The 25,672-nt window shown below is 38.6% G+C and overlaps 1 protein-coding gene across 1 annotated transcript in view; it reads left to right on the top strand.

Annotated features, from left to right (window-relative positions):
• The window catches only part of LOC122798415 (1-phosphatidylinositol 4,5-bisphosphate phosphodiesterase gamma-1-like), a 3,104,897-nt gene that overhangs the window by 2,201,992 nt on the left and 877,233 nt on the right, over nt 1-25,672 (top strand). Inside the window, exon 19 of the mRNA XM_044067334.1 lies at nt 11,587-11,770. Coding sequence (XP_043923269.1) covers nt 11,587-11,770 — 184 coding nt within the window. The remainder of the gene's footprint in view (nt 1-11,586; nt 11,771-25,672) is intronic.

Genomic DNA, 25,672 nt, shown 5'->3' with positions numbered 1-25,672 from the left:
CTATGTTGGCTGCTTTGCTATGTGCAGTGCTGCATATACCATGCAGTAGCAAGTCTTTTGTATACTGGCCGGATGTTTGGGTCAGCTAGGCGGGAGGAACCCCTTAGGTTATGAATACTGCAACATGGAAGAGAATGACATCTACGGTCATGGTAAGATTTTACACAGCTATTCTATCAGTCTGGGTGAAGGCAAGTTAGAACTCAAGAGCAGTGTTTTTCTTGTCTTTGTCATAGTACGGTAAGTTCATCATGTCTCTGCATGCCACTCTGGGTGGATCACCTTAAGTCATTTGCTCCCATGTCAGCCACCAGTACATTTGCAGTAATGTATATCTAGTTCAGCAGACCTTAGGCCCCAATAACACCATTGATTTGGACCAAGCAGCTTAGAGTCACCCTTTTATTCTCCAGTCTGGTGAATGTGACGTCTGCATGCCTAACTATTGTCAGCTATTAATAAAACATTTCTCTTTGTGGAAGCAGATTTGTTAGACTTCATGGACTTAGGTTTGCTTTCTTGGTTGTGTAATATAAACTTTACTAGCTGATTGTCTCTTTCTGCAGCATAAATTATTCTACAAGGTTTATCATAATGCCTTGGGCCCTTTGAAGATACCTCTATGCTGAGCAGTTTGGTCATGACTAAGTAAAGTTGCAACTTACAAATTTCTGTTATGATAAAATGCTCACTCAGCACACCCAGCTTCATATTTTATTGCATTAAAAAGCTGATTATTACAAAATTTCATTTGGTTTACATTTGACAGCATTTACAAGCGAATAGAACAAGATGTACAAGAAGGTTTCAGTTGTATTGTGACTGAACCATATATACAATTTTATACTGTGTTCGTAAAATCAGGAAGCAGTTTCACCCATTTTCTTTCAGTACATCAAGAGTACAACCTGACGAAAAAATGTCCTGTCTGAATTTGTGCACTTCAGTAGAAAACACAATTTGTGTAGTTATTTTTATTTTTCAAATACATTTGAATGAATTCCATAGTATTTATACATAACATCTTAAATAACTATGTATACTATTTACATTAGCCTGACACTATATCAGATCTTAATGTGTACAGTTACTTTATAAGTATGTCCAATCCATTATCAGAGTGTCTGATCAGTTATTTTATAATGTCAATCAACGATAAGACTTTTCCCCAAGGGTTGTTGATAAATGGCTTTGGATAAATTCTTTGTTCTTTAATTTTAATTTCCAGTAATGCTGTGGTCTTCAGTAGGCTGTATAAGTCTTCCAAAGTTAGTATTGTGTTTCTGTTCCATCTTCTTGTTATACACTTCCTTGAAATTGCAAGTATAGTCCATACTAGATATCATGTTTGACCTATTCAAATCATTTAATAATACAAGAGCTTTAGTTAAATAAAATGATTCATTAAATACAGCTTGTAGAAAGTTATTAATACCATTCCAAAATGGCTTAATTTTAACACAAAGAAAATGTGGTTCCAGTCTGCAGTGTGTACTTGCTCACATCTCCAACATATTCCTTTTATGGAAGAACTAATTTTACTGATTCTGTCTGGGGTTAAGAATGCTCTGTGCAAGCATTTCCAATTAAAAACTTTCTGGTATTGTGTAAAGCATGTATATTTTATCGATAAGATATTTGTTGTAATATCTTCAGTTAACTGCATTGTGTCCTTTTGTTATATATTTCCAATATGAGGTTTTGGGTGTTGTTTTATCAATATTTTGTAAAATTTTTAAATACTGTTTCCCATGTCGAAGTCATTATATATTATTTCATATATGTATTTTGTAAATTTATATATTTCTTTAAATGAAGAATTGTTAATTATTCTACTTAAATCTTGCGAATATGACAGAATACTCTGTAAAATTAGCCAGTCCTTTTGTGGAATTATGTATATTGTTTTTATTACTTGCATAGCTAAAACTTTTAGTTCTTTGATACATTGGAATCAACAAACAAATCATTTCTGTTCCCAAGAATTAATAATTTCTCTGTATATTTTATGTGAAAAGTTCTTTGTGACTATAAATGGTGTTAAAAGATCAAACCAGATTTTCAAATCTATCATTTCCATTAATAATTTTCCTAAATGAGTCAATGTAATAATTAATCATACAAGTTTTAGTGGGTTTAGTTATGTTGTATTGCATACTAATACATAGTATGTGCCATGGCAAATATTGATATTACAGTTAGTAATTTTTTTTCCAGTTTGCAGAGTAATTTGGACTTGTCCAATCTGAGATTGTTTTAGATATTGATGCTTTTATGTACGTTTCTATATTAGGAATGTTTAATCCTCCCTGTTTCCATGGTCTGATATGATGTATTAAAGCTATCCTATTTCTTTTGAGAAACCATAACAATTTTATTAGGCATGAATTTATTTCTTTAAGTATATATTCCTTTCTGGTAACAGTTCTATTGCAAATGCTATATATAGGATCTTGGGCAGTAAAACCATTTTTATTAACTGTAGTCCATCTTCAAATGTTAATATTATTTTGTTCCATTTTTCCACAGAGATTTTAATTGTATTGACAATAGTATTGTAGTTTTTTTTAGACTAATTCATTATTTTCCTTGCATAACTCAATTCCTATATATTTAAAGTAGATTCTTGTTTCCCTATGATGTGATTCCCCCTTAGCCTGTAGTTTTTTTATTTAAAAATAAAAAATAAAAATGTTGATTTTGATTTATTGAAATGGAGTCCTGAAATTTGTCAATTAATATATCTAATTTTTGTAATGTCTCTATTGTATTAGATAGTTAGTAATATGTCATCAGCAAATAGCATTACTTTAGAATTGTATTGTTCATAAACATCTATTCCTTTGATTTTTATATTGTTACAAATTGAACCTGCCAGTATTTCAATAGCCAGAGCAAATAGAATTGGTGACATGGGACATCCTTGTTTAGTGCCATTTGTTATATGTATAGATTCAATAGTAAAAAGACCTAACTTAACATACGCTAAATTATTTGTGTGTGTACATATATATATATATATATATATATATATATATATATATATATATATATATATATATATATATTCTTTAGGAGATGAACAAAGGATGCAGGAAATTCAGATAGCATTAGAATTTTGAATAAACAGTCCCAATTTAGGGAATCAAAGGCTTTCTCTATATCTAAGCCAATTATGAGTGTTGCTTTATTTTCTTTGTTAGTATAATCTATAAGAGAAATCCTTTTAATATTGTCATATGTGTCTATGATATATAAATCCAGTTTGATCATTATTTATTGTTTTGGATAGTGGTATTTTCATTTTGTTAGGTAATATTGTCATGAATATTTTATAGTCATTATTTAATAATGATATAGGTCTATATGAGGTACAGAGGTTTGGAGATTTGTTTTCCTTTAGGATTGATGTGATTAAGGAATATCTCCAAGAGGGTGGTATAAAAGCTTGTGACTGAATTTTTAATAGAGTTTTATGGAAGAGGGATAGTATCTTTGAAGGAAAAAGTTTATATATTTCCATAATTATTCCATCTATACCTGGAGCTTTATTATTTTTATCCTCTTTTATTGTTTCTGTAATTTCTTTGTAGGATATGGGTGTTTGCAGATCAACTTTAAATTTTTCTGGAATTGTTTTTTATATTAGAACATTTTTCATCTAGATTTATTTGATCAATATGCATATTTTCTTTTTGGAAATGTTCCATATAGTGATTTCTTTAGGCATTAAGAGTGTCACCTATATCCAAGACATTTTCCCCTTTCTTTTCATGGAAGATACTTTTAATGTTATTAGCTTTTGATTGCATTAAGACTATTGTGGATAAATTATGTAGATATTTTGGAGAAGTGTCCAAGGTATTATTTTTTTGTTTTTCTAAAGCTAAACTAGTTTTATGTGTTAGGATTTTATTGTATTTATTGTTTAATACTTCTACTTTCTTTTTCATCGTCAAATGAATTTGATTTTTTTCAGCTTTTACTGACAAACGTTTGGATTGCAGATCTAATAATTGAGAATCCCATTCTCTGATTTATTTTTTTTATACCAGGTTAAGGTTTTACCTTATATGTAAGTTTTTAATGAGTCCCGTATCATTATTTTATTTATCTCTGTGGTGTAATTAATATCTAAGAAGAAATGGAATTCAGATAACAAGGGTTTGAGCTCTTTAATTTTAGTTATATATGCTGGAATTCTGGAGTTAAAAATTAATGGTTTGTACCCATTTTGAAGTTCTAGTATCAATGAATTGTGGTTTGAAAAAGGGGCAGGGAGTGATTGAGAAATTAATGATTTTAGAGTGTAAGTCATGGGCAGCAAATATTTTATCTATTCTAGTTTGGGTACCACATCTGTGATCTTGATGGGAAAACAACAAAGATTTATCTTCTTTAAATTTGAAAGCATCTACAAGATGAAATGATTCTACCCACTTGTTTAAAGCTTTTGATAGAGCAGATGTACACAACAGTTGTTTTTATTTATAGTTTCAGAAATGTCGACTATACAGTTAAAATCTCCTCCTAATATTAAGTTGCCTTTATAATTATTGGAAATGAAATCCAAGTGTTTTTTTAACAGTTCCTGTTCCAATGCCTGGGAACCAGTATAGATTGGCTAGGGTCCATATTCTGTTATATTTAACTATTACTAATGTCATAAAGCCTTCTTTATCTTCATACTTATAAATTATTTCTGGGTTAATCACATTTGTTTTCCATAAAATTGTTACCCCTTTTGTCTTTGTCTTATAAGTGGATTGCGCCAATGTCATATATTCCTTAGGATTCCATTTGTAATTGTCATTTGTTTTGAAATGAGTTTCTTGAAGGAAGACAAGTTGTGCTTTGTTGAGTTTTAAATATTTCAGTAGATTTGATCTCTTGCTAGGATTGTTTAAGCCATTGGTATTTAAAGATAATAAAGTTAAATCCATCTTAGGTTATTTAGACTATGTATTTTTTATTGTTACTGTTAAACATTTTCCTCTAACTATAACGTATATGTTTGAGCTTTTAAAGGAAATTATCAGTTTTATGCTTTTAGTGTTTACCAATAAAGTAATGTTTTGGTCAAGCATACTAAACATGTTTTTGTGAAATAAATTTAAATTATTGGACTCTCTAAACATTCTGAATAAATCATTACTGTTTCTCAGTTGTTTAAGAAACCCTCCTTTTTTAAAATAAAAACAGATAAGTGATGTACTATTATCAGTTGATACTTTGAGAGATATAGTTGTAAGAGTTATTTATTTGGGACTGTCTTTGAATCATTTTTTTGTTTCTCCTTTCTAGCATCAGTCCAAGGATTTGTTTCTTTTATTCTTTTAAGAGTAGGAGACATCCATTCCATTTCTACCTGGATATACACTATATTATTGTTTTTGATGAATATAGTAGCTTTTTCTAAGTCATTAAACATTCTCATCTCATTGGCAAAAAGCATTTTTATCTTGGCTGGAAAGGCCAGCTGTACTTTAATGTTGTTTTGTTTCAGCAGTTTTATTATTGGCCAGACTTTTTTCCTTTGTTCTAGTATTCTGGAAGAATAATCATTGTCAAACCTTATCAAGCTTTGATTGTATTTTAAGGGTGATTTTCTCCAAGCATATTTTAATATTGGTTCCTTGTCCAGAAATGAAAGAAATTTTATAACTATGGATCTAGGTGGAGTATTTGTTGAATTAGAAGCAGGTTTCCTCAGTGCTCTATGCGCCCTTTCAATTGCAAATGAAAGTCCCTCATTCAAGTCTAAAAATTCAGGAGTCCAGGTTGCTAAGAATGAAATAATGTCTTCTCCTTCAGTGTTTACAGGCAGACCAAAGATCCTTACGTTGTTTCTCCTTTCCCTGTTTTCTAAGTCATCTGTTTTGTTAAGCAGCCATGTATTCTTTTTAAACAGAAATTATTTTTGGAATTCTTCCTCTTTGAGTTTCCCTACAGTGTCATTTAGAGAAGTCTCTATTTTTGTATGGTGTTGCTATAATAGTTCCTTAAGAGTATCAGTCTGTTTTTGAGAATTTAATTTGAGGTTTTCTAAGTCATTTTTAAATCCATCCATCTTCAAAGATAGTTCCTGTAAGGTAGATGTCATCAGTTGCAGTTCATTTTTCAAAGCAGCATCTGGATTGAGAATTCCTTGAGTTGTTCATATTCAGTGACAATATATCTCCAAGTTACTTGACAGAAAAATGTTTGTACATCTCCACCAAAATTGATATTTATGTAGTTTAGTAAGTTTATCTATAGATTTCTGACATTTTAAACTTGAAAATAATACAATTTTTCTATATTATTATATTAGTTTATGGAGCTCTCAAATTCACTGCTCTCAGTTGGCCATCTAGGCTCCACCCCCCTGTGTAGTTATTTTTGAATGTTGAAAACTTGCATTAAAATTCTGACAAAACTTGCATTTCATATGGAAATATGCTTGTGATCCTGGCATGTTTGTGGTCCAAAAAGTTTTCATATTCTTTGTAATACAAAGTCCATAATTAGCTTATAGTCCCCCCATCAAAAGTATATCAAAGGAGGGATTGAACATTCTTTTCTAAATATGGCTTGCCTTACTTTTAGGCATAGGCTTTGTATAATTTTAATAGTTTATATCACTAATTTCAGAAATTATAAACTTTATGGAATACCTTATTTTACCACTGTTCTGTCAGCATTAATTTTATAAAGTTTGGTGGTTGTCCTGTCTGCTGGAATGATTCTGTACCTACTGTGAAATTTATCATTACATGTCATCTGTGAAAAAAGCATCAAATGCACACACTAATTTTTTACGTTGTTCAACTCCTAAATGCCCATTCAGCAAGAATGATGCAGAAAGAAAAACAGTTGAGAAAACTGAGATAAAAAAGTGAAATGCCATGACCCGGTTGGTAACCTCTGCCACCCTCTACTCTCTTTCTCTTCTCATTCTTTTCCCCCTCATATCAGCTGCCTCTACCTCCCTACATTTCAGATACCTTATAATTAGGGAACTTATTCCTGTTCTTTAGCTTAAAATAAAATCTGTAACCACGATTTCTTCACTATATTTTCCCTGTACCTACTATGTACAGTACCTTCATAAATACTTTGACACCATGAAACCATATAATTTATGTTGTTCTCTGACACAAATTGATATTTCAATTGTGCTTCTCTTTACTTTGATTGTAACTGTGAACACACTGTATAACACAAACAAATTTAATTGTATTTCTATACCTCATTTAATTTTGATTTTAACTGTGAATAACACTATGTAATGTGGAGCTTTTCTTCCCAGGCCTCCACTGAAAATTGGCTCCCTGAGCCCAGTGGACCTCCCCGGTCATCAAACTGAAATAAAATAAACAAGTAAAATAAATAAATAACAAGTGTGGCTAATCATGTTTTTCTGATCTGTTGGCGAAAGTGGGGTAAGTGTGAACATACTGAAAAAGTAAAGCCACTCTGAAAACTTTTGCATGCTCTTTTGCTTGTTTTCCAGATAAATTTTGTTAGAATGGCACAGACATATGATAGGTCTCTGTCAGCCGATGTTCCAAGAGACAGAAACCTTTTATACATTTCTTTACATGTGCAAGCTCTACGTCTCAGGAGCAGGTGCTGTGCCTAGCGGACAGATTTTTTATTTAAAGAAAACAAAAACTCAGTCATTCTCCAATACCTGATTTATCCTTTTGAGGATAGCCAGAGCCTAGCCTTTTGATTTACTGGGATAGGCTTTGGATTCCACATGATCCTAAACTGAGTAATGTGGGTGTCAAAGACTGAATTCATAGATTTGTTTATAAGATAGGGAATAAAATGCATGGGGTGGGCACTACAAAAATATTTTGGATAAATGAACTGGATAAAAAGCTGCTGCATTTTTGGATAAGGCAAAATAAATGAAGTCTGTTATTTTTGTGTTTGATATAAAACTGTACATCTCATTTAGCACTTGTTTGAGTACTTGTACAAAGCATGTAGTTTCACTTTCAGTAAAGATGCAACAAAGATATGTGCATACCTCTCAACTCTCCAGATTTTTGCGTAATATTTTTGGTCTGTTCCTCATAAAATTTGTGATTTTTCTTGAAAATCACTAAGGATTGAGGGTATTAAATAATGACATACATTTGGGTTTCCAACTTCATATCATTTAGAAAATGCATGCTAAAACAAATCCTGTTAGTCTAGCAACTGTAAGTTTGTAAGAACAATATTTAAAATCTGTCATCCTTAACATGTACTCACTTTCAGTAGCAGAACTTAAAAGCTCCTTTATATTGTTACTTATTGTCAAAAGCTATAATGAATCTTTAGTTTACTTCAGAACTACCTGGCTATCTAAGCTACCTTGCTTTGGAAGCTGTAATTTGAATTCAGAATTTTAACCCAGCAAGAAGGGAAGAGCTAGGACTGCTTTATTAAAACACAAAAGGTGGATTTGTTTGAAAGGGGAGAACTAACTGAGTATTTCCTATTTATTCTAAAACATCCCTTTGAAGTTTTCTCAAGTCACTTGAAAAAAAGTCTGTAAAAAATCTTTGCAGCAGTATAGTTCAGTTTGTATTTGCAGTTTGTTTGGAGTGTTCAATGAAATGTACTGACTGGAAGCAGAGAACAAAACCTTTTCATGGACTCCAAATGAGAAGATAGGAAGCCTTCTGCCCAGAGTTGGTGAGCTTCTGTTTGTAAATTTTGCATTTAATCATTTGTTTCTGTCTGTAAATTTTGCATTTAATCTTTTGTAACTGCTAAATGGTTTTAAAAGTCAGTGGTAGGTAGATTATAGTTGTCTTCAGTTAGTAGAATAGGACCATGTGGCTGATTGTCAGTGCTTTTCTAATGCCAATTGTCTGTTCAAAACATTTTATTTCATATTCCTTGTACAAGAGTATGTTTGTCTTTATATTTAATTTTCAAGATGTATCGCTTTGTTTTGTTAAGTAAAGAAATGCATTATTGAGTTTCAGAAGCTTGTGGTCAGTTGTTTATTCATTTAAGTAAACGTATTTCAAACCTGGTGAAAATTTAACTGTCAGCATTTACCTTTTGAAGAGAGGCTGCTTAGCTGTTTCTACCATAAGTGACTAGTACTAGGTGTACAGAAAACAGTCTAAAACTAAATGCAAAAAAAGCAGGTCCCTTGTGATGTGGCACTCCTCTTCAAACAGATGCAGTCGTAAGAGACCTTGATAACTTACGTGAGCAACTGTCTCTCTCATCCATGCATCATATTTCCACCCTAATCAAGAAATCCTTCTTTATCTGGCCAGTTAATTTACAAGGCTATATCTTTAGGATACAAAGAAGTTCTTTCCATTGTCCTTTCCCCTTATCAGACTCTTAATCGAATACAGTTTCTGCTTTGGTATGTACAAATCCAGGAGTATTGCTCAGCTAGAAAGGCCCCAGTGATTTTTAACTAAAAATATTAAAGGCTTTAAATTCTTCAATTATCTTGTACTTAACCTGTTTGCTGCTCTGAGATGATGCATGTCTCACTTTTCAAGCAGTGAAAGAATCAGTCCTATTTGACATTCTGTTTTTCTCAAAACCAGTGACCCTACCAACACTTGAACTAGGGACCTATGTTTGCACCAGCAAGTAAGACTAGTTGGAGAGAGTGGTTCCTAATTCAACATATTCCCATTCTATGGAATACATTACTACTACTAATCAAGTCAAGTACTACTTTGTTTGCCTTTAAGGCTAGTCTTGATTGGATGGGTATACTAAATTTGCACAAGTGGTATCATATATAGACCTGCTTGATTTGGGAGGTGGACATTGCTAAGTACTCGGAAACTTTGGTAAGAATTTTTAAGTATGTCTACTTAAAGGTATATGAGGCCTGGTCTCATAAGATCTATGATCTCTTGCCTAGTACTGTTACTATGTTAGCTGATTTCATGAGTGTACAGAAATTGTGTCATAGGTTTGCCAATATGATCTGGTCTGTGACTGTGTATTACTATTAGAGCAGAAAGGAGTAATTGCACTGAAAATGTTTTATTACTCTTCTTGAAAGTGTGTGTGTGTGTGAGAGAGAGAGAGAATGCAGTACTTTTAAACAAGGTGCAGTTATTGTTGATAAAGAAGCACTGAAAGGCACTTGGATGAGAGTGAGCTATATGAAATTGTCAGAAGCCATTGGTTGTAGCTTTGCTGTCCAAAGATACACTTACTTAGGTGTAACAAGCAGTCAAAACCCAGAACAGCAGTATTTATTGTGCTGGTATGGTCTTAGGGTCAAACATTTCTTCAGTGTTATCAGTGTGGTATGGTTTGCAGGGCTATCTTTGACAACTCACAGAATTTAATGCTGCTTAGTATATAATTTTGTTGCAGTATTGCCACTGTGCTCCCCAAGATGAATGTGTACACAGCAATGTAAATCTGCCAATATCTATTATTCAACTGCTTAGATATTGTTGTTCATAAGCACAGCAGTGTAATGGGAGTGCGGTTGCACACTTGCGTTAAATCTGTCAGGCCCTGTGCTTGGAAGGCCACTGTATTAGCAACTGTTTCATTTTCCTGCAAGTCAGACAAGTATGTACTTATGTAATAGCCACCAAATAACACAGAGGCAGGTCAGTATCTGCCTCTCTGGCACCCTGAGTTCAGAGTAGATTCTGGCCCCAGTAGGGTTTGCCAGGAGGATATGATGAAGCAGCCAGCTGTCTGATTTTGGGAGAGAGGTCTTGGGGAAATCTAGTGACCATGTGCTCCTCATGGAGACCAGAAGTGTCACAGAGTACTGCATCATATTATAGGAAGGAGCAGCAGCAATGACATGACATCATTGCACTAGCCACTTCCATGGTTAAGGATTTTTATAAGCAGCTGCCTGGATGATAGCTCCCAGCTCTGCGTTTGCAGAATTCAATAAGATCTTCACTCCTCAAGGCTACAAGTGAGTTACCACAGAGCTCAACTGCCCAAGGAGTCAGGGGCCCACCGGGCAAAGGGTTGCATTTGCATCTAAGGGGTACCAGGCAAGGAATAATTGAGTGATAGAAGGAGGAACAGGTGTAGAGTCTCAGAGTGTAGCTGGAAATGTCATAGGACTAAGGTGGCAAAAAAGGTTTGTGTGTGTGTGTGTGTGTGTGTGTGTGTGTGTGTGTGTGTGTGTATATATATATATATATATATATATATATATATATATATATATATATATATAGTATGTTTGGTAATAATTTAGTTATCAAACTCAAATATTGTTTTTATCCTTGATTTACCAGAACTGTTCTTTCCCAGTGGTTTAGAACAAAGATCTGTGTGTTTTGTTATGTTCCTAGATGCACTTGTTTTGTCAGGTTGTACAAACTGAAGTAAGGAAGCACATGGCTAAAGGCAATGTTTAATTAGAAATATTAACAAACAGACATATTTCCTTCTTGTAAACTGGATAATAGAAACTGCGTACCTAAGGTCTGGGATAAGTAATAAAGAAGGTAGTATAGGCACATGTGTAACGTGAGTTAGACTGTGTGCTAAAAGCAGGGAGCAACAGGTAATGCATTAGGTTTAGTAGAGAAAGAAGAATGGCATTCTCATTCGTGTTTTTGTTTTGGCCTGCAGAGCAGAAGGAAAGATCAAGCACTGCCGGATTCAGCAGGAGGGACGTCTCTTCATGCTTGGCAGCTCAGCTGAGTTTGAGAGCCTTGTTGACTTGGTGAATTACTATGAGAAACATCCACTTTATCGCAAGATGAAGCTCCGATATCCCATCAATGAAGAAACTCTAGAAAAGATGGGTACCACGGTAATGCTTGAGTCAAAATAGTGAGCATGTCCTACCTTCACAGATTTTATTCCCTTTTTATTTTTTCCCCATCAAGTCTTGGTATGAATGAGATTCTGTTTACGAACTGCAGTCACTTCACAGATGAGAGCTCTGCCTTCCTAAAATTTATACAAAAGCATTGGATGTATTTTCTTATTTGTCTTTGAACTAACAAATTTGAATTTTTGTTGGGAGGAGGGGCAAGGAAAGCCACAATAAGCTGTGATAATTATAATTGTATTCTGGGTATGTTGCATAAATCTGTATTTTTTATTTTTGTTTGACTTGCAGTACTAGTTGTAACATTGTTAAACATATTTAGCATTACTTTGTACTCTTTGTGGTCATTGATAGGTGATGACTGAAACAGTTCATTGATAACTTGTCAATTTAGATCTTTTCTTGTTATTGGGAGGTTAGGCAATACATGGTAATTATCCCTTATCTGAAGTATATGGCTATGCTTCCAGGCAAGCAAAGAGCACTTAAAATCGTAGATAAAGTGCTATGATTGTAAGCTACGCTGACCTTAAAATTACATAGACTTTTGGAACACACAGTTCACATAAAGCAGAATTTGTGATTTTTTCCAGGGGCATGTTTAGTTGTCATTTTCAGTTTCCTTACTCTTTCTTCACACATTTGTTTGTTTGTGGGTGTGCAAATATTTAGCTGCATAGTAACACAGTAGTGCAGTTTGGGTTTATAAGGGCATTTACTGTTGATGCCAGAGCTGAACTATAGTAACTTCTACATTTCTAGGACAAGAAAAACGGCAGATTTTCTAGGAACTGGATGGATTGTTACTGATGTACAACTTTAAAAAAGTGATGTATGAAGCCCGGTCCTCTGGAACAGAACAGTAAAGTCCCTTACTGTGTATCCCAGTTGAAATGAGTTTGTCTAGCTGCTTGAGTGCTAGAAGAGCTGAGCAAAGGAAACGGGAATGAGTGGCGTATGGTTGTACTATCCTGGGAGGAGGCAGTGATGTTTCCCAGGTGACTACTGCTGCTTCAGTGCAGGAAAATGCCTGCATTCATAGGTTCATAGGTTGGTACTAGGCTATCAGCCCTAGGGCCTATACAAGCCTAGCCATAACAATTCCCTGGCTATTTCTTCCCTGGACCCCTATCTAGCAGGGCGACTGACGTGATCCCCAGGGTGAATTTCCTTTCTCCCATCCAGTCGTCAGGGTTCCTTTTGAAGAGGACCAAAGAGGCACTCTGCTTGACATGTATGGGCAATCTATTCCAGAGTCTGGGGAGTCTCTGGGTCAGGAACCTATCCCTTCAGCATGTTTTGTTTATTGTGATGACAAGGTTTAGCTCCCTGGAGCGTGTGGCTCTGAGGGATTGGGATTTCTTTAAGTGTAGCATGTCCAACAGCTCTGGGTTTGACATGGCCTTGTATGTTAAGCAAAGATCGCCTCTGAGTAGACGATATGCGACAGTGTGTAGCTGGAGTTTTTTAAGGCGGTCAGCGTAGGGCATCTGCTTTAGGCCTGTGATTCTTTTAGTAAGGTATTTCTGTGGCCTTTCCAGTTGTTGCAGATGTCTTGAGAGGTACATACCAAACAGGGCATTGTATTCTATAATGGGTCTAATGAGGGATGAGTACAGTGGGACAATGACCTCCTTTTTTCTGGATGAAAAGCCCTTAGTGATGAGGTGTGCCACAAAGAAGGATTTCCTGACTGTTGTGGCGATGTGGTTATTGAAGGTGAGACCACTGTCCACCTGTGTCCCTTAGTCTCTTATCACACTTTCGGTGTTTAGTGTACTGCCACCTATATGGTAATTCATGGATGTGTTTTTTCCCAAAGGGGATAACTATACATTTCTTGGCATTGAGCTTGAGCCCATGGCTCTGGCACCAAGCATCTGTTTCTGTAAGGCCCTTTTGTAGAGTATCCATATCATTTGGGGATTCAATAATGGTTCCCAGTTTGCAGTCATCTGCGAACTTTGTTATCCAGAGTCCCTTAGTGTTGGCCTGTACTTCAGAGAAGTAGATGCCAAACAAGAGCAGTCCCAGGACTGAACCCTGAGGTACTCCACTTGTCACTTGTCTGGAGCTGGATTTGGAGTCGGCTACTTTTACAGTGTGGGTTCTATCAGTAAGCCAGTTAGCAACCCATTGGGTGACGTAGGGATGAATGCCCAGCTTAGTAAGTTTATCTATGATTCCAGACTGGGGGATGGTGTCAAAGTCCTTGGCAAGGTCTAGATAGGCTGTGTGGACCACCTTACCCTTGTCCATGGCTCTGGAGACTGATTCGAAGAAGTCAATCAAGATCAGGAGACACGATTGGCCCTTCACGAACCCAAACTGGGTGGGGTCCAGTGTTTGAAGGTTGCCAATGTCTTTGTTTATAAGTTCCATGATAATATGCTCCATGACCTTGCAGATAAGGCTTGTCAGACTGATGGGACGGTAGTTTCCGGGATCCAAGGTGGATCCCCCCTTGTGGAGTGGGATAACTGTAGCTGTGCGCCACTCCGTGGGCACGAAACCTGAGGTGAGGCTATGATTAAACATGACACTTAGGTGAGGTGCCAGTTCATACTGTAGTTCATGTAGTACACAGCCCGGGATGTCATCTGGTCCCATGGATGCTGTATTCTTAGCTTTGGAGAGTGCGTTTTTTACCTGTGTGGCCGTTATTACCGGAATTTGGCAATCTTCCGGTATTGAGATGGACCATTTAGGGGGTGAGAGGGGGGTGAAGTTGGCACTGAATCAATCTGCCAGGATATTGGCAATATCCTTGGGATCAGTATATTTAGTGCCATTCTGTTTTAGCTCAGAGCAGATCTGAGCATTGCCATTTAGATTCTTGACATAGTTATAGAATGCCTTGTGGTTGTCTTTGGAATCTTTGGCAATTTTATTTTCGTAACTAGCTTTGGAGGATTTTATGAGGGATCTCAGTTTCTTACTGTGGCTGGTAAGGAAGTTTTTTGCATCCTGGGATTTTCCTCTTTTCTGCAGCAGTTTCTTCCTTTTATTGTAAAGTTTGTTTATGGCAGGGGACCGCCAGATTGGCTTCTTTTTTTTGGATGAGAGCATCTTGGTTTTATTTGGGATGGCACGATTTATGCATGAGTGGATGTGCTCGTACAGTGCCTTAGTGTAGGATTCAGCAGTTGAACTTTCAGCTCCCGTCTGCATGGGTGTGATGAAGTTCGTCACTTCTGACTTGAGTAGCATGAAGTTGAATTTGGAGAAGTTTTTTTATAGAGGTTTCCTTACTGGGGGGTGGGGGTGGGATGTGAATGTTAAGGGTGATTAGCTTATGGTCAGACTTGACTAACGAGGGGGTGACCATAGGTGCGGAGCATCGATTTCCCATGTTGGTAATGACCAGGTCTAGGATATTGGAGCCCCTGGTGGGACTATGGATTAGTTGATCCAGGGCATTGGAATTTATGAATTCCAAGAACCATTGGGCAAAGGTGTTGGTACATGAGTAGATGTTCTTCATCTCACATTGCTGCAGTCCTTACTTATGGGTAGTCCGCTGTCCTCGGTCGGCCCGAATACCAAAGTATTAGGCTGACGTCGGTCATGGGCGCCTAGATCTGACATCAGAGCGTCAGGGTATAAAGGCGCATGACCGACGTCATATCCTCAGTCTTTTTTGCCGCATGGTCCGATGCAGAAGCAGAGTTGCAAGTGCCGTTCGGCGTTCTGAAATTTTTCGTTTTCGGAGTTTCAGACCGATACCAAGTTGGGCTAAGTACCCCGTTGGGGAATATTTTTGTTTTTTCTTGCCTCAGTTACTTACCGGATGTCAGAAAAAGTGAATAATTGTATTTCTTGTGGGAAACAGATACCGCATAGGGATTACCACTCGCTTTGTATTCCTTGTTTGGGACCGGAGCACGACGGGTGTCGGTTTTGTGCTAGGTTTAATAAGCGCACTATAAAACGGAGGTTAGATTGCGCTAGGTTAGTCTTTGGCAAGAGGTGTAATTATAATATGCCATCGGATGTTCCGACGCCTGCTTCTACTAAGAAGCGCAAAGACAAATCTTTAAAGCCTAGGCAGGATGATTCGTCCGTTTCGGACGCAGGACCTTTAGAAGCTACAGCTGAACAGGTGGATCCGGCTGAAGTTTCTGTTGAGTCCCAGGGGGAAACTTTGATTTTACAAGATGTGGCCTCTCAGGAGGCAGGCCAGGCTGAAGGGGCCTCTCAGGTTACTATTCTCCTTCTATGCCTAAGGTGGTTAGGCCTTCTGCTACTGTTTCTAAGGCTCCTTCTAAGGGCAGGTCTGTTTTGCCTTCCTCTGGTGTCAGTTCTGGTTCTTCAGGGTCTGTGCCTAAAAAGCACATGCTTAAAATGGCAGAGGATTTGATTACTTTAATTAGAGGTTCTATGCCCCCTCCTGATAAGAGGCCCAGGATGGAGCCAGAGTTGGAAAGTTTGGAGCAGGCCTCAGATGATTCAGAGTCTTCTACTGAGGACATTCAAGATTTCCCTCCTTATTCTGATTCTGATGCAGAGGATTCCACTCCTTCTGCTTCTCCTCCAGAGGATTTTTCATTTTCAGAAACTCTCCATTCCATGAGGGAGCATTTTAAGTGGGAGGGACAGGATTACTCTGATTCCCGGAAGAGGCTTAGGGAGTTCTTGTTTTACCACAGCATAGACCCTTAGCTATACCTCCGGTTTTGGATGTTGTTTCAGATGTTTTCTCGGAAGCTTCCCTTAATCCAGATTCTGTGCCTCCTGCCCCAGTTAAACCGGACAGGTATTACAGGGTGCCTGAGGCTCATAAATATCTGTATAAGAGTCCTAGGGCGGACCCAGAAACTATTAGTCAGGGGCCTAAGGGTGTTAGAGCCTCTGTTGTTAAGAATCCGGTTCCTCTGGATAAGGAAGCTAGAGCTTTGGATAGATGGGGTAAGAAGGTGTATACCTCTTCTACTTTAGCAATGAGAGCTTTGAACTGCCAGTTTCATATGTTGAAGTATCAGAATTTCCTCCTTTCTCAGCTAAGATCTAAAGTGGATTCTTTGGCAGAGGGCATAGAGTGTAAAGAATTGCAGGATTTAGTGCATGTTTCTGAACAGGTGGGTAAGCACTCTTTGCAATGTGGTTTTGATGCTTTACAGGCTTCTTCTAGGGTGGCTGCCACTGGTTCAGTTATTCGTAGGCACGCCTGGCTTAAGGATCAGAATTTGTCTGAGCATGTTAAGTCTAGAATTCTGGATGCCCCTTTGCAGTCTGAAGTTTTGTTTGGTCCTTCTGTGGAGTCAGTCTTAAAGAAAATGGAAGACAAGGCTAAGTCTATGCAGACTGTTAAAGATTTTTTGCAGGTACAACCTCCAAAGTTTAGTAGAAATTGGCCTACTAAGGGGTGGACGTACCCTTCTTCTGATCTAGGCGTGGTAGGGGCAGAGCTCAGAGTACCTTCAGGCCGAGACAATGGAGTTCGCCTGCTCAATCTGCTGGTGAGGGCAGGGGCCAGTCCTTTCGTAAACAGGCCCAATGACCTGCATTTTCAGCTGCCAGATTCCTCTTGCCTGGCAGCTCCTTTGGGAGGAAAGTTGGCTCTTTTCAAGCAAAATTGGCATTTAGTCACCCAGGACAAATGGGTATTGGACATTATAAACCGAGGTTACAAGTTCTATTTCCATACCATGCCTCCTTTCAAAGGCATGCCAGACGTCCCTCCTCGGCAAAGGATAGAGGCTCACAGACAAATTTCTTTACTTCTTCAAATAGGAGCTATACAGCCAGTTCCTCTGTCAGAAGTGGGCCTAGGATTTTATTCTCGCCTGTTTCTAGTTCCAAAGAAAGGAAACACATGGAGACCAATTTTGGATTTATCTATCCTCAACACTTACCTGGACATTCCAAAGTTCAAGATGCTGACTTTACAACAGCTTTTACCTCTGTTGGGAAAAGATCACTGGATGGTTACTCTGGATCTCAAAGAGGCTTACCTTCATGTTCCTATCAGGCCCAGTTGCAGGAGGTACCTGCGTTTTGGATGGAAATTTACATTATCAGTTCTCTGCATTGCCCTTTGGCTTATCTACTGCCCAGAGTGTTCACAAAGGTTCTGGCTCCAGTGATAGCATTTTTCAGACTAAGAGGAATACAGATTTATCCTTATTTGGACGACTGTCTGATTATTGCACAAGAAAAGGACGAACTTCTTCATCATCTACAGTATGTGATGGCAGTGTTAAGATGCCTAGGGTATTCTGTGAACGAAACAAAGTCCAGTCTAGTACCCTCTCAGGACATGTGCTTTCTGGGTGTGAGACTGAATACAGCTTCCCAGATGGCTTTTTGACCCCGGACAAACAAAGAAGCCTTTCTCTTTATTTCCAGCAAATGTCTCTACGGTCCAGGCTGACTGCAAGGACAGTCCTTCAAGCCTTGGGGTTCATGGCATCTTGTATTCTGGTGCTTCCCAATGCCAAATTGCATATGAGGAAGCTTCAATGGTATCTCAAAAATGTGTGGACACAGCACTGCCAAGATCTAGACACTGTCATTCAGATAATACCTTGCATTCAGAAGGAGTTTTTGTGGTGGGCTCAGGAATGTCACCTAAACAAGGGACTCTCTGTGACCCGGCCAGAGGCGAGTCAGATTCTAACGACAGATGCCTCGGACAAGGCTTGGGAGCACACCTCAATGGAAAATGGGTGCAAAACACGTGGCCTGTCAAACTCCAACATTTGCATATCAACTTGAAGGAAATGTTAGCAGTCCAGTTTGCATTGATGGCTTTCAAAGATTTACTTCGTCCAGGGCAGGTGTTGATTCAAACAGACAACACTACTGTCATGTGGTACATCAACAAGCAGGGGAACCCATTCTTACCCTCTTTGCAGGCAAGCGATGATTCTGTGGGAAACTGCTCTCAATCTACACCTCAATCTTCAGGCAAGGTTTCTACCAGGAGCACAGAACTCCTTAGCAGATGTATTGAGCAGACAAATAGTGGATCCTCACGAGTGGAAATTGGATCCTCATGTATTTCAACAGTTGACAGTGTTATGGGGAACTCCAGACATAGATCTGTTCGCTTCTCCACTAAATTACCAGTTGCCAAAGTTTTGCACAAAAATGTTTCATCACACAGCTTGGAAGGTGGACGCTCTATCTTTCAGTTGGAACAATCTGCATGTATATGCCTTTCCACCTCTGCCTCTTCTTCCCAAGGTACTTTTGAAGGCCAGACAAGACAAGCCAACCATGATTTTGATAGCACCGGATTGGCCTCGACAACACTGGTACCCACTACTGAGGAGTTTAGTACGAGAACCTCCGTGGCCTCTGCCTTTGATTCCGCACCTTTGTCACAAGAGGACAGTCACTTCCTCAATGTCAAGATTCAGTCTCTGCATCTAACAGCCTGGCATATTCTGTTTTAGACTCTGGAGGGTCTCAGCTTCCACAACAAGTTTTGAATGTTATTTTGGAGGCCAGGAGGCCTAGTACCAGGAAAGTTTACGCTGATAAATGGAGGAGATTTTTATTTGGAGCAAAGGAAAGGACTTTGATGTCTCCAAACCTGATTTAAGTGTTGCTCTTCAATATCTTACTGAATTATTGGACAAGGGTTTGTCTTTCTCCTCAATAAAGGTCCATGCTGCAGCCATTTCGGCTCACTATGATTGTGACCCTCCTTTATTCTCTCATCCTTGGTTTAAGCAATTTCTTAGAGGGGCAAAGAATATAAGACCCCCACGTAGAGCTCCTACTCCTGCTTGGGATCTAAATTTTGTGTTGGAAAAACATACTCTACAACCTTTTGAGCCTGCAGCTACTGCCGAGTTAAAGTATTTATCATGGAAAACTGCTTTTTGTTGGCCATTACCTCTGCAAGAAGGGTTTCTGAATTACAGGCCCTCATGGCAGTGGAGCCTTTCCTGATTTTTCATAAGGATAGGGTATCTTTGCGTACTAATCCTTCCTTTATGCCTAAAGTGGTTTCTAGTGTGGCCTTAAATCAAACTATTCATTTGCCTACTTTTTATGCAAACCCCCAAAATAAAGGGAGAAAATTTTGCATACTTTGGATATTCACAGGCAGTTGCGTTATTATTTGAGCAGAACCAAGGAGTTCAGACAGTCTCAGCAATTGTTTGTTTCTTTTGCTTTGGGTTCACAGGGTAAACCTGTTTCAAAACAAACTATTTCTAAATGGATTGGGTTTTGTATTTCTTTCTGTTATTCCCATCATGGTAAGGAGATTCCTGCTGGAATCAGGCCTCATTCCACTAGGGCTACTGCTACTTCTACGGCCTTTATAAGGGGGGTAGCTACAAAAGACATTTTGGAGGCAGCTACTTGGAGTTCAGTGCATACCTTTTCTAAACATTACCACCTTCCTCTTTATTCTAAGTCTAGGGCTGGATTTGCCACTGCAATTTTACAGGGCATTTTAGCGGCCCCTAATGCTTTATGATTTTTACCATCCTCCCTTTCCCGTTGCTTTGGGATTCTACCCATAAGTAAGGACTGCAGCAATGTGAGATGAAGAACATAGTACAGTTTTGTACCTACCATAAATGTAGATGTTCAAGATCCACATTGCTGCAGTCCAATTTACCCTCCCTCCTTCCCCTCTGTAGTTTGACTTGATGCTATGCTTTAGGTGATGGTTGTTGTTGGGCATGTTTTTGGGAGGTATTCTGTTTTTGGCTGTGGCCTTTCTGGTTTGGCCTTCTGACATCTGGGGCAAGAAAAGACTGAGGATATGACGTCGGTCATGCGCCTTTATACCCTGACGCTCTGATGTCAGATCTAGGCGCCCATGACCGACGTCAGCCTAATACTTTGGTATTCGGGCCGACCGAGGACAGCGGACTACCCATAAGTAAGGACTGCAGCAATGTGGATCTTTGAACATCTACATTTATGGTAGGTACAAAACTGTACTTTTTCCCAGTTAATGGCAGGGTAGTTAAAATCACCCAGTATTAGGGTGTTTGGTTCTATCTTAATATTTTCCAGAATGTTTAGCCAAAGGTGTAGTGAGAATCTTGGGGTATGGTGGGGGATCTGTAGCAAGCTACAGTTTGGATTGCAGTCTTACCTAGTGTTAGTTGCACCTGGAGAATTTCAGACGCATTGTGTTGGGCAACTAACCTGGTGGTGTGAATATCCTTAGTGAATATTGACACTCCTCCACCTTTAGTGTTTCGGTCCTGCTTTGGTGGCCGAAAAGTGTGGTAAGAGTTGTAGCCTGGTATTGCAGGGGTGCTCTCTGGAGCCTTGAACCAGGTCTCAGTTACTGCACAGATATCGATGTTCTCCATTTTTAGGAGTGCCTCGAGAGAGTGCATTTTGAGGTTTAGACTACTAGCATTGAGTAGCATTACCTTCAGATTTTGCATGCTTGTACCTGTTACGGTGGTGGTTTTGTCCTTTGAACTTTGCCTAAAAAAGGCACTATAGGGGTGGCAAGAGCCTTAGCCAGTAACCTGAATCCCAGGGGTGACAGGTGCAGACCATCTCTGGCAAAACATCGTGGTCTGTCAGTCATGTCATCCCAGGCAGACAGATACTGGATCCCCTTTGAATGACACCAGAAGCTTAGCCAATTGTTGAAGTCGATCATTTTGTCCTTATATTGTGGTATCATTCTGGGCGAAGGCAGGATGCTACTCAGGGCTAGGGTCATACCTGCCTGGGCCACATGATCCGAGAGCTCTTCCATGTCTCTTTTCATGTAGTCCAGGGAGGTACGACTCAAGTCATTCACTCCAACATGGACAATGGCAGAGTCATATTTGTACTTGTTGTGGAGTGACTTGAGTGCATGCGTTATGTGGCGGATCCTGGCACCCGGACAGGCAGCTGACTGTAATTTTCTCCTTGTTCAACCTGGTGAGAGGGACAACAGTGTGCCGGACTATAGAGTCACCTATGACTAAGTGTTAGGTACATTGTCTTGCCTTAGGAGCTGTTGCTGGGTGGCACACAGGTGTTGTGAACTATGTGACACTTTGGTTGTGATTGGTGTTTGTTTGCGTTTCAGCTTCAGAGGTCCTTGTTGCTTGGGCAGGTTACAGTTAAGGGCCTCTGCATATGTGGATTTAGTGTTGCTATATGTGGGGTGTTGGTGGTGTGGGTTTAGAAGGGCTATGTGTTGCTTGAGGTGTAGTGTGGGTGTTAACCTTCTCCTCTTGACTGTCTAGCACAATCTTGGATGGAGAGAGCTTTGCTTCCATTTTGGCTATATAAGTGCATCTCTCACAGGTTGTAGTGTTGGGTGGTAGGAGGAGAGGGTTGTCTGTGTACATGAGGCAATTGCTGCATTGCCCCAGTATGCCCAGATTCACCAGGTGGACAGGAGAAATCACCGGAAGCTGACCCTTGGACATGCCTGGTTTGGTGCTTTTTTTTTTGTAAAGTACAGGAGCCGTTTTCCCTTACCTTAGTAAGGTACTTTGCAATTATAGGCTGTTTAGTGCCTACTATTATTTTCTCCTTATTAACAAGGAGAGTTGAGTGCTTGTATCAGTTTAAGGCTTCCTAGTGCTTTCCAGCAGGTATTAGAGAAAGTGCTAGTCAAAGGGATGCTTAAAGGTAAGATGAAAAAAAATGCACACTGCAGTGTGCACTAGAGAAGTTAGACGTGAAAGTAGGTAACTTAAGTTTTACCTGTTTAAAAAGTTAAGGTTTAGTGGAGAGTTACTATTTTTAAAACGGCAAGATGGGTTGAAAGGGGTGGTCAGTTTTGTATTCTGGTACTATGGAATACAGTAGGATGGCCAATAAATTTAAATAGTTGAAGGGGAGGGGTTTTTGATTTAGTGATTACTCACACAAGTCAGTGAAAGTAGAGAGGAAATGAGATATATGGTCAGATTAACATAAGAGGCAGGCAACTAGAAAGACAGTGGTATTTAACAAGACAACTGTGACTGGGTGGGACGGCGGGAAAAAAAATGCTGCCTGACTCAGAAGAGAGAGAGAGCTGTGGTCTCTTTTGAAGTTTTAATATGCTGTTAAAGCAGAATGCAAGTAAAACATAAGGTAAAGAAGACAAACTACAGTATTTAAAATATACAAAATACAAAAAATAAAAGCAAACTAACTTTTCCTTCACAGCAAAGTGTAGCAGAGTCTGGATGAGCCTTTCTGGTAAAGCTCAGAAATGTTTTATTTTACTCCTTAAATAGAATGTTTAGTTCCTAGCTCCACCCCTCAGTTAACAAATGATTAACCTTAAGTGACCTCTTCTATCTTATGAATGAGCCCTTAATTGATCAGTTCTAATTTCTGCCTGACTCAGAAGAGAGAGAGAGCTGTGGTCTCTTTTGAAGTTTTAATATGCTGTTAAAGCAGAATGCAAGTAAAACACAAGGTAAAGAAGACAAACTACAGTATTTAAAGTATACAAAAAATAAAAGCAAACTAACCTTTCCTTCACAGCAAAGTGTAGCAGTCTGGATGAGCCTTTCTGGTAAAGCTCAGAAATGTTTTATTTTACTCCTTAAATAGAAGGTTTAGTTCCTAGCTCCACCCCTCAGTTAACAAATGATTAACCTTAAGTGACCTCTTCTATCTTATGAATGAGTCCTTAATTGATCAGTTCTAATTTCTGCCTGACTCAGAAGAGAGAGAGAGAGCTGTGGTCTCTTTTGAAGTTTTAATATGCTGTTAAAGCAGAATGCAAGTAAAACACAAGGTAAAGAAAACAAACTACAGTATTTAAAATATACAAAATACAAAAAATATAAGCAAACTAACATTTCCTTCACAGCAAAGTGTAGCAGAGTCTGGATGAGCCTTTCTGGTAAAGTTCAGAAATGTTTTATTTTACTCCTTAAATAGAAGGTTTAGTTCCTAGCTCCACCCTCAGTTAACAAATGATTAACCTTAAGTGACCTCTTCTATCTTATGAATGAGTCCTTAATTGATCAGTTCTAATTTCTGCCTGACTCAGGAGAGAGAGAGCTGTGGTCTCTTTTGAAGTTTTAATATGCTGTTAAAGCAGAATGCAAGTAAAACACAAGGTAAAGAAAACAAACAACAGTATTTAAAATATACAAAATACAAAAAATAAAAGCAAACTAACCTTTCCTTCACAGCAAAGTGTAGCAGAGTCTGGATGAGCCTTTCTGGTAAAGCTCAGAAATGTTTTATTTTACTCCTTAAATAGAAGGTTTAGTTCCTAGCTCCACCCCTCAGTTAACAAATGATTAGCCTTAAGTGACCTCTTCTATCTTATGAATGAGTCCTTAATTGATCAGTTCTAATTTCTGCCTGACTCAGAAGAGAGAGAGAGAGCTGTGGTCTCTTTTGAAGTTTTAATATGCTGTTAAAGCAGAATGCAAGTAAAACACAAGGTAAAGAAAACAAACTACAGTATTTAAAATATACAAAATACAAAAAGTAAAAGCAAACTAATCTTTCCTTCACAGCAAAGTGTAGCAGAGTCTGGATGAGCCTTTCTGGTAAAGCTCACCCCTCAGTTAAGAAATGATTAACCTTAAGTGACCTCTTCTATCTTATGAATGAGTCCTTAATTGATCAGTTCTAATTTCTGCCCGACTCAGAAGAGAGAGCGAGCTGTGGTCTCTTTTGAAGTTTTAATATGCTGTTAAAGCAGAATGCAAGTAAAACACAAGGTAAAGAAAACAAACTACAGTATTTAAAATATACAAAATGCAAAAAATAAAAGCAAACTAACCTGTCCTTCACAGCAAAGTGTAGCAGAGTCTGGATGAGCCTTTCTGGTAAAGCAGATTGTAAGCAGGGAACTGATTTTGAGTTGTGGCTACCCAAGCTGGCAATGGTAACCCTTCTCAGAGTGTGCAGATGAGCTTGCTTGCACAGTTAGATGGGCACAGATAGTCTGTTCAGTCATGCAGGTGCTCACATTACCACCAGTAGTGAGGTTATGGCTGTAATAGAAATGCTAATGTAACTTGTATCCTAGGTGAGGCTGAGTTTCTTGTGGGGAGTGTGCCAAGTATTTCTTGGCCCAGAGACAGAGTAGTAAGGATACCATAGTACCCCAGTGTTTAGGGGTAAACCAAATTTAATTTGTTTGGGGAGCAAGGGTGTGAGGAACGGGATGTGAGCAGGGACACAAAGAACCCTTATGATTGCCTAGTTGACATCCCTTTTGGATAGCTTTCCCCTTTATTGTATAGAGTACCTCCCTAGACTGACAGAGAGACAGGGAAGGTGCAATGGTTAGCAGGCGCGATAGGTGCAAAAAAAAAAGTGTTGGTGAGTTGGGGATGCATGGTTTGAGTCTGAATGGGGAAGGTCTGACGGTTGGCAGGCAGAGGGCTAAAAAGCACTCAGAAAAAAATTATGCATCTGAAAACTTTTTTTCATTGACTTAAATAGGAAGGATGTTCATCGTGTTTCACTGTTGCAGTCATTACTCTTGGGTTATTCTGCTGGCAGGCTACCCGCAGTCGGCCTGAATTCCAAAGTCCTGGTCCGGCGTTGGTTGCTGTCGCCTCTTCCCTGACGTCAGTGCGCCAGGGGTATAAAAGATGCAACCAACACCATTTTCTTCAGTCTTTCTTGCCGCGCGGTGCCTGAAGCAGAAGCAGTTCGCAAGTGCCGGTCGGCCGACTCCTAAGATTTTCGTGTTCGAATTTCAGATCCAAAGTCTTCATTTAAAGCTAAGTACCCCATTCGGGAAACTTTTTTTCTTGCTCCAGACTGATGTCAGAAAAAGTTAATAATTGTATTTCTTGTGATAAGCAAATACCTCATAAGGACTTCCATTCTTATTGTATTCCTTGCCTAGGCCCTGATCACGACATTGCTAATTGCAGGTTTTGTGCTAGATTTAACCAACTCACTATTAAGCGTCGGTACGATTTTGCATTTCATTACTTTGGCCGGAGATTTAATTACACAATATCGTTGGATAGC

Source organism: Protopterus annectens, chromosome 3.part1 (genome assembly GCF_019279795.1).
Source record: "Protopterus annectens isolate FY-2018-M chromosome 3.part1, PAN1.0, whole genome shotgun sequence".
In the NCBI taxonomy this organism is placed as follows: domain Eukaryota; kingdom Metazoa; phylum Chordata; order Ceratodontiformes; family Protopteridae; genus Protopterus; species Protopterus annectens.
The sequence above is the reverse complement of the archived record's forward strand: the minus strand, read 5'-3'. Positions and strand labels throughout refer to the sequence as shown.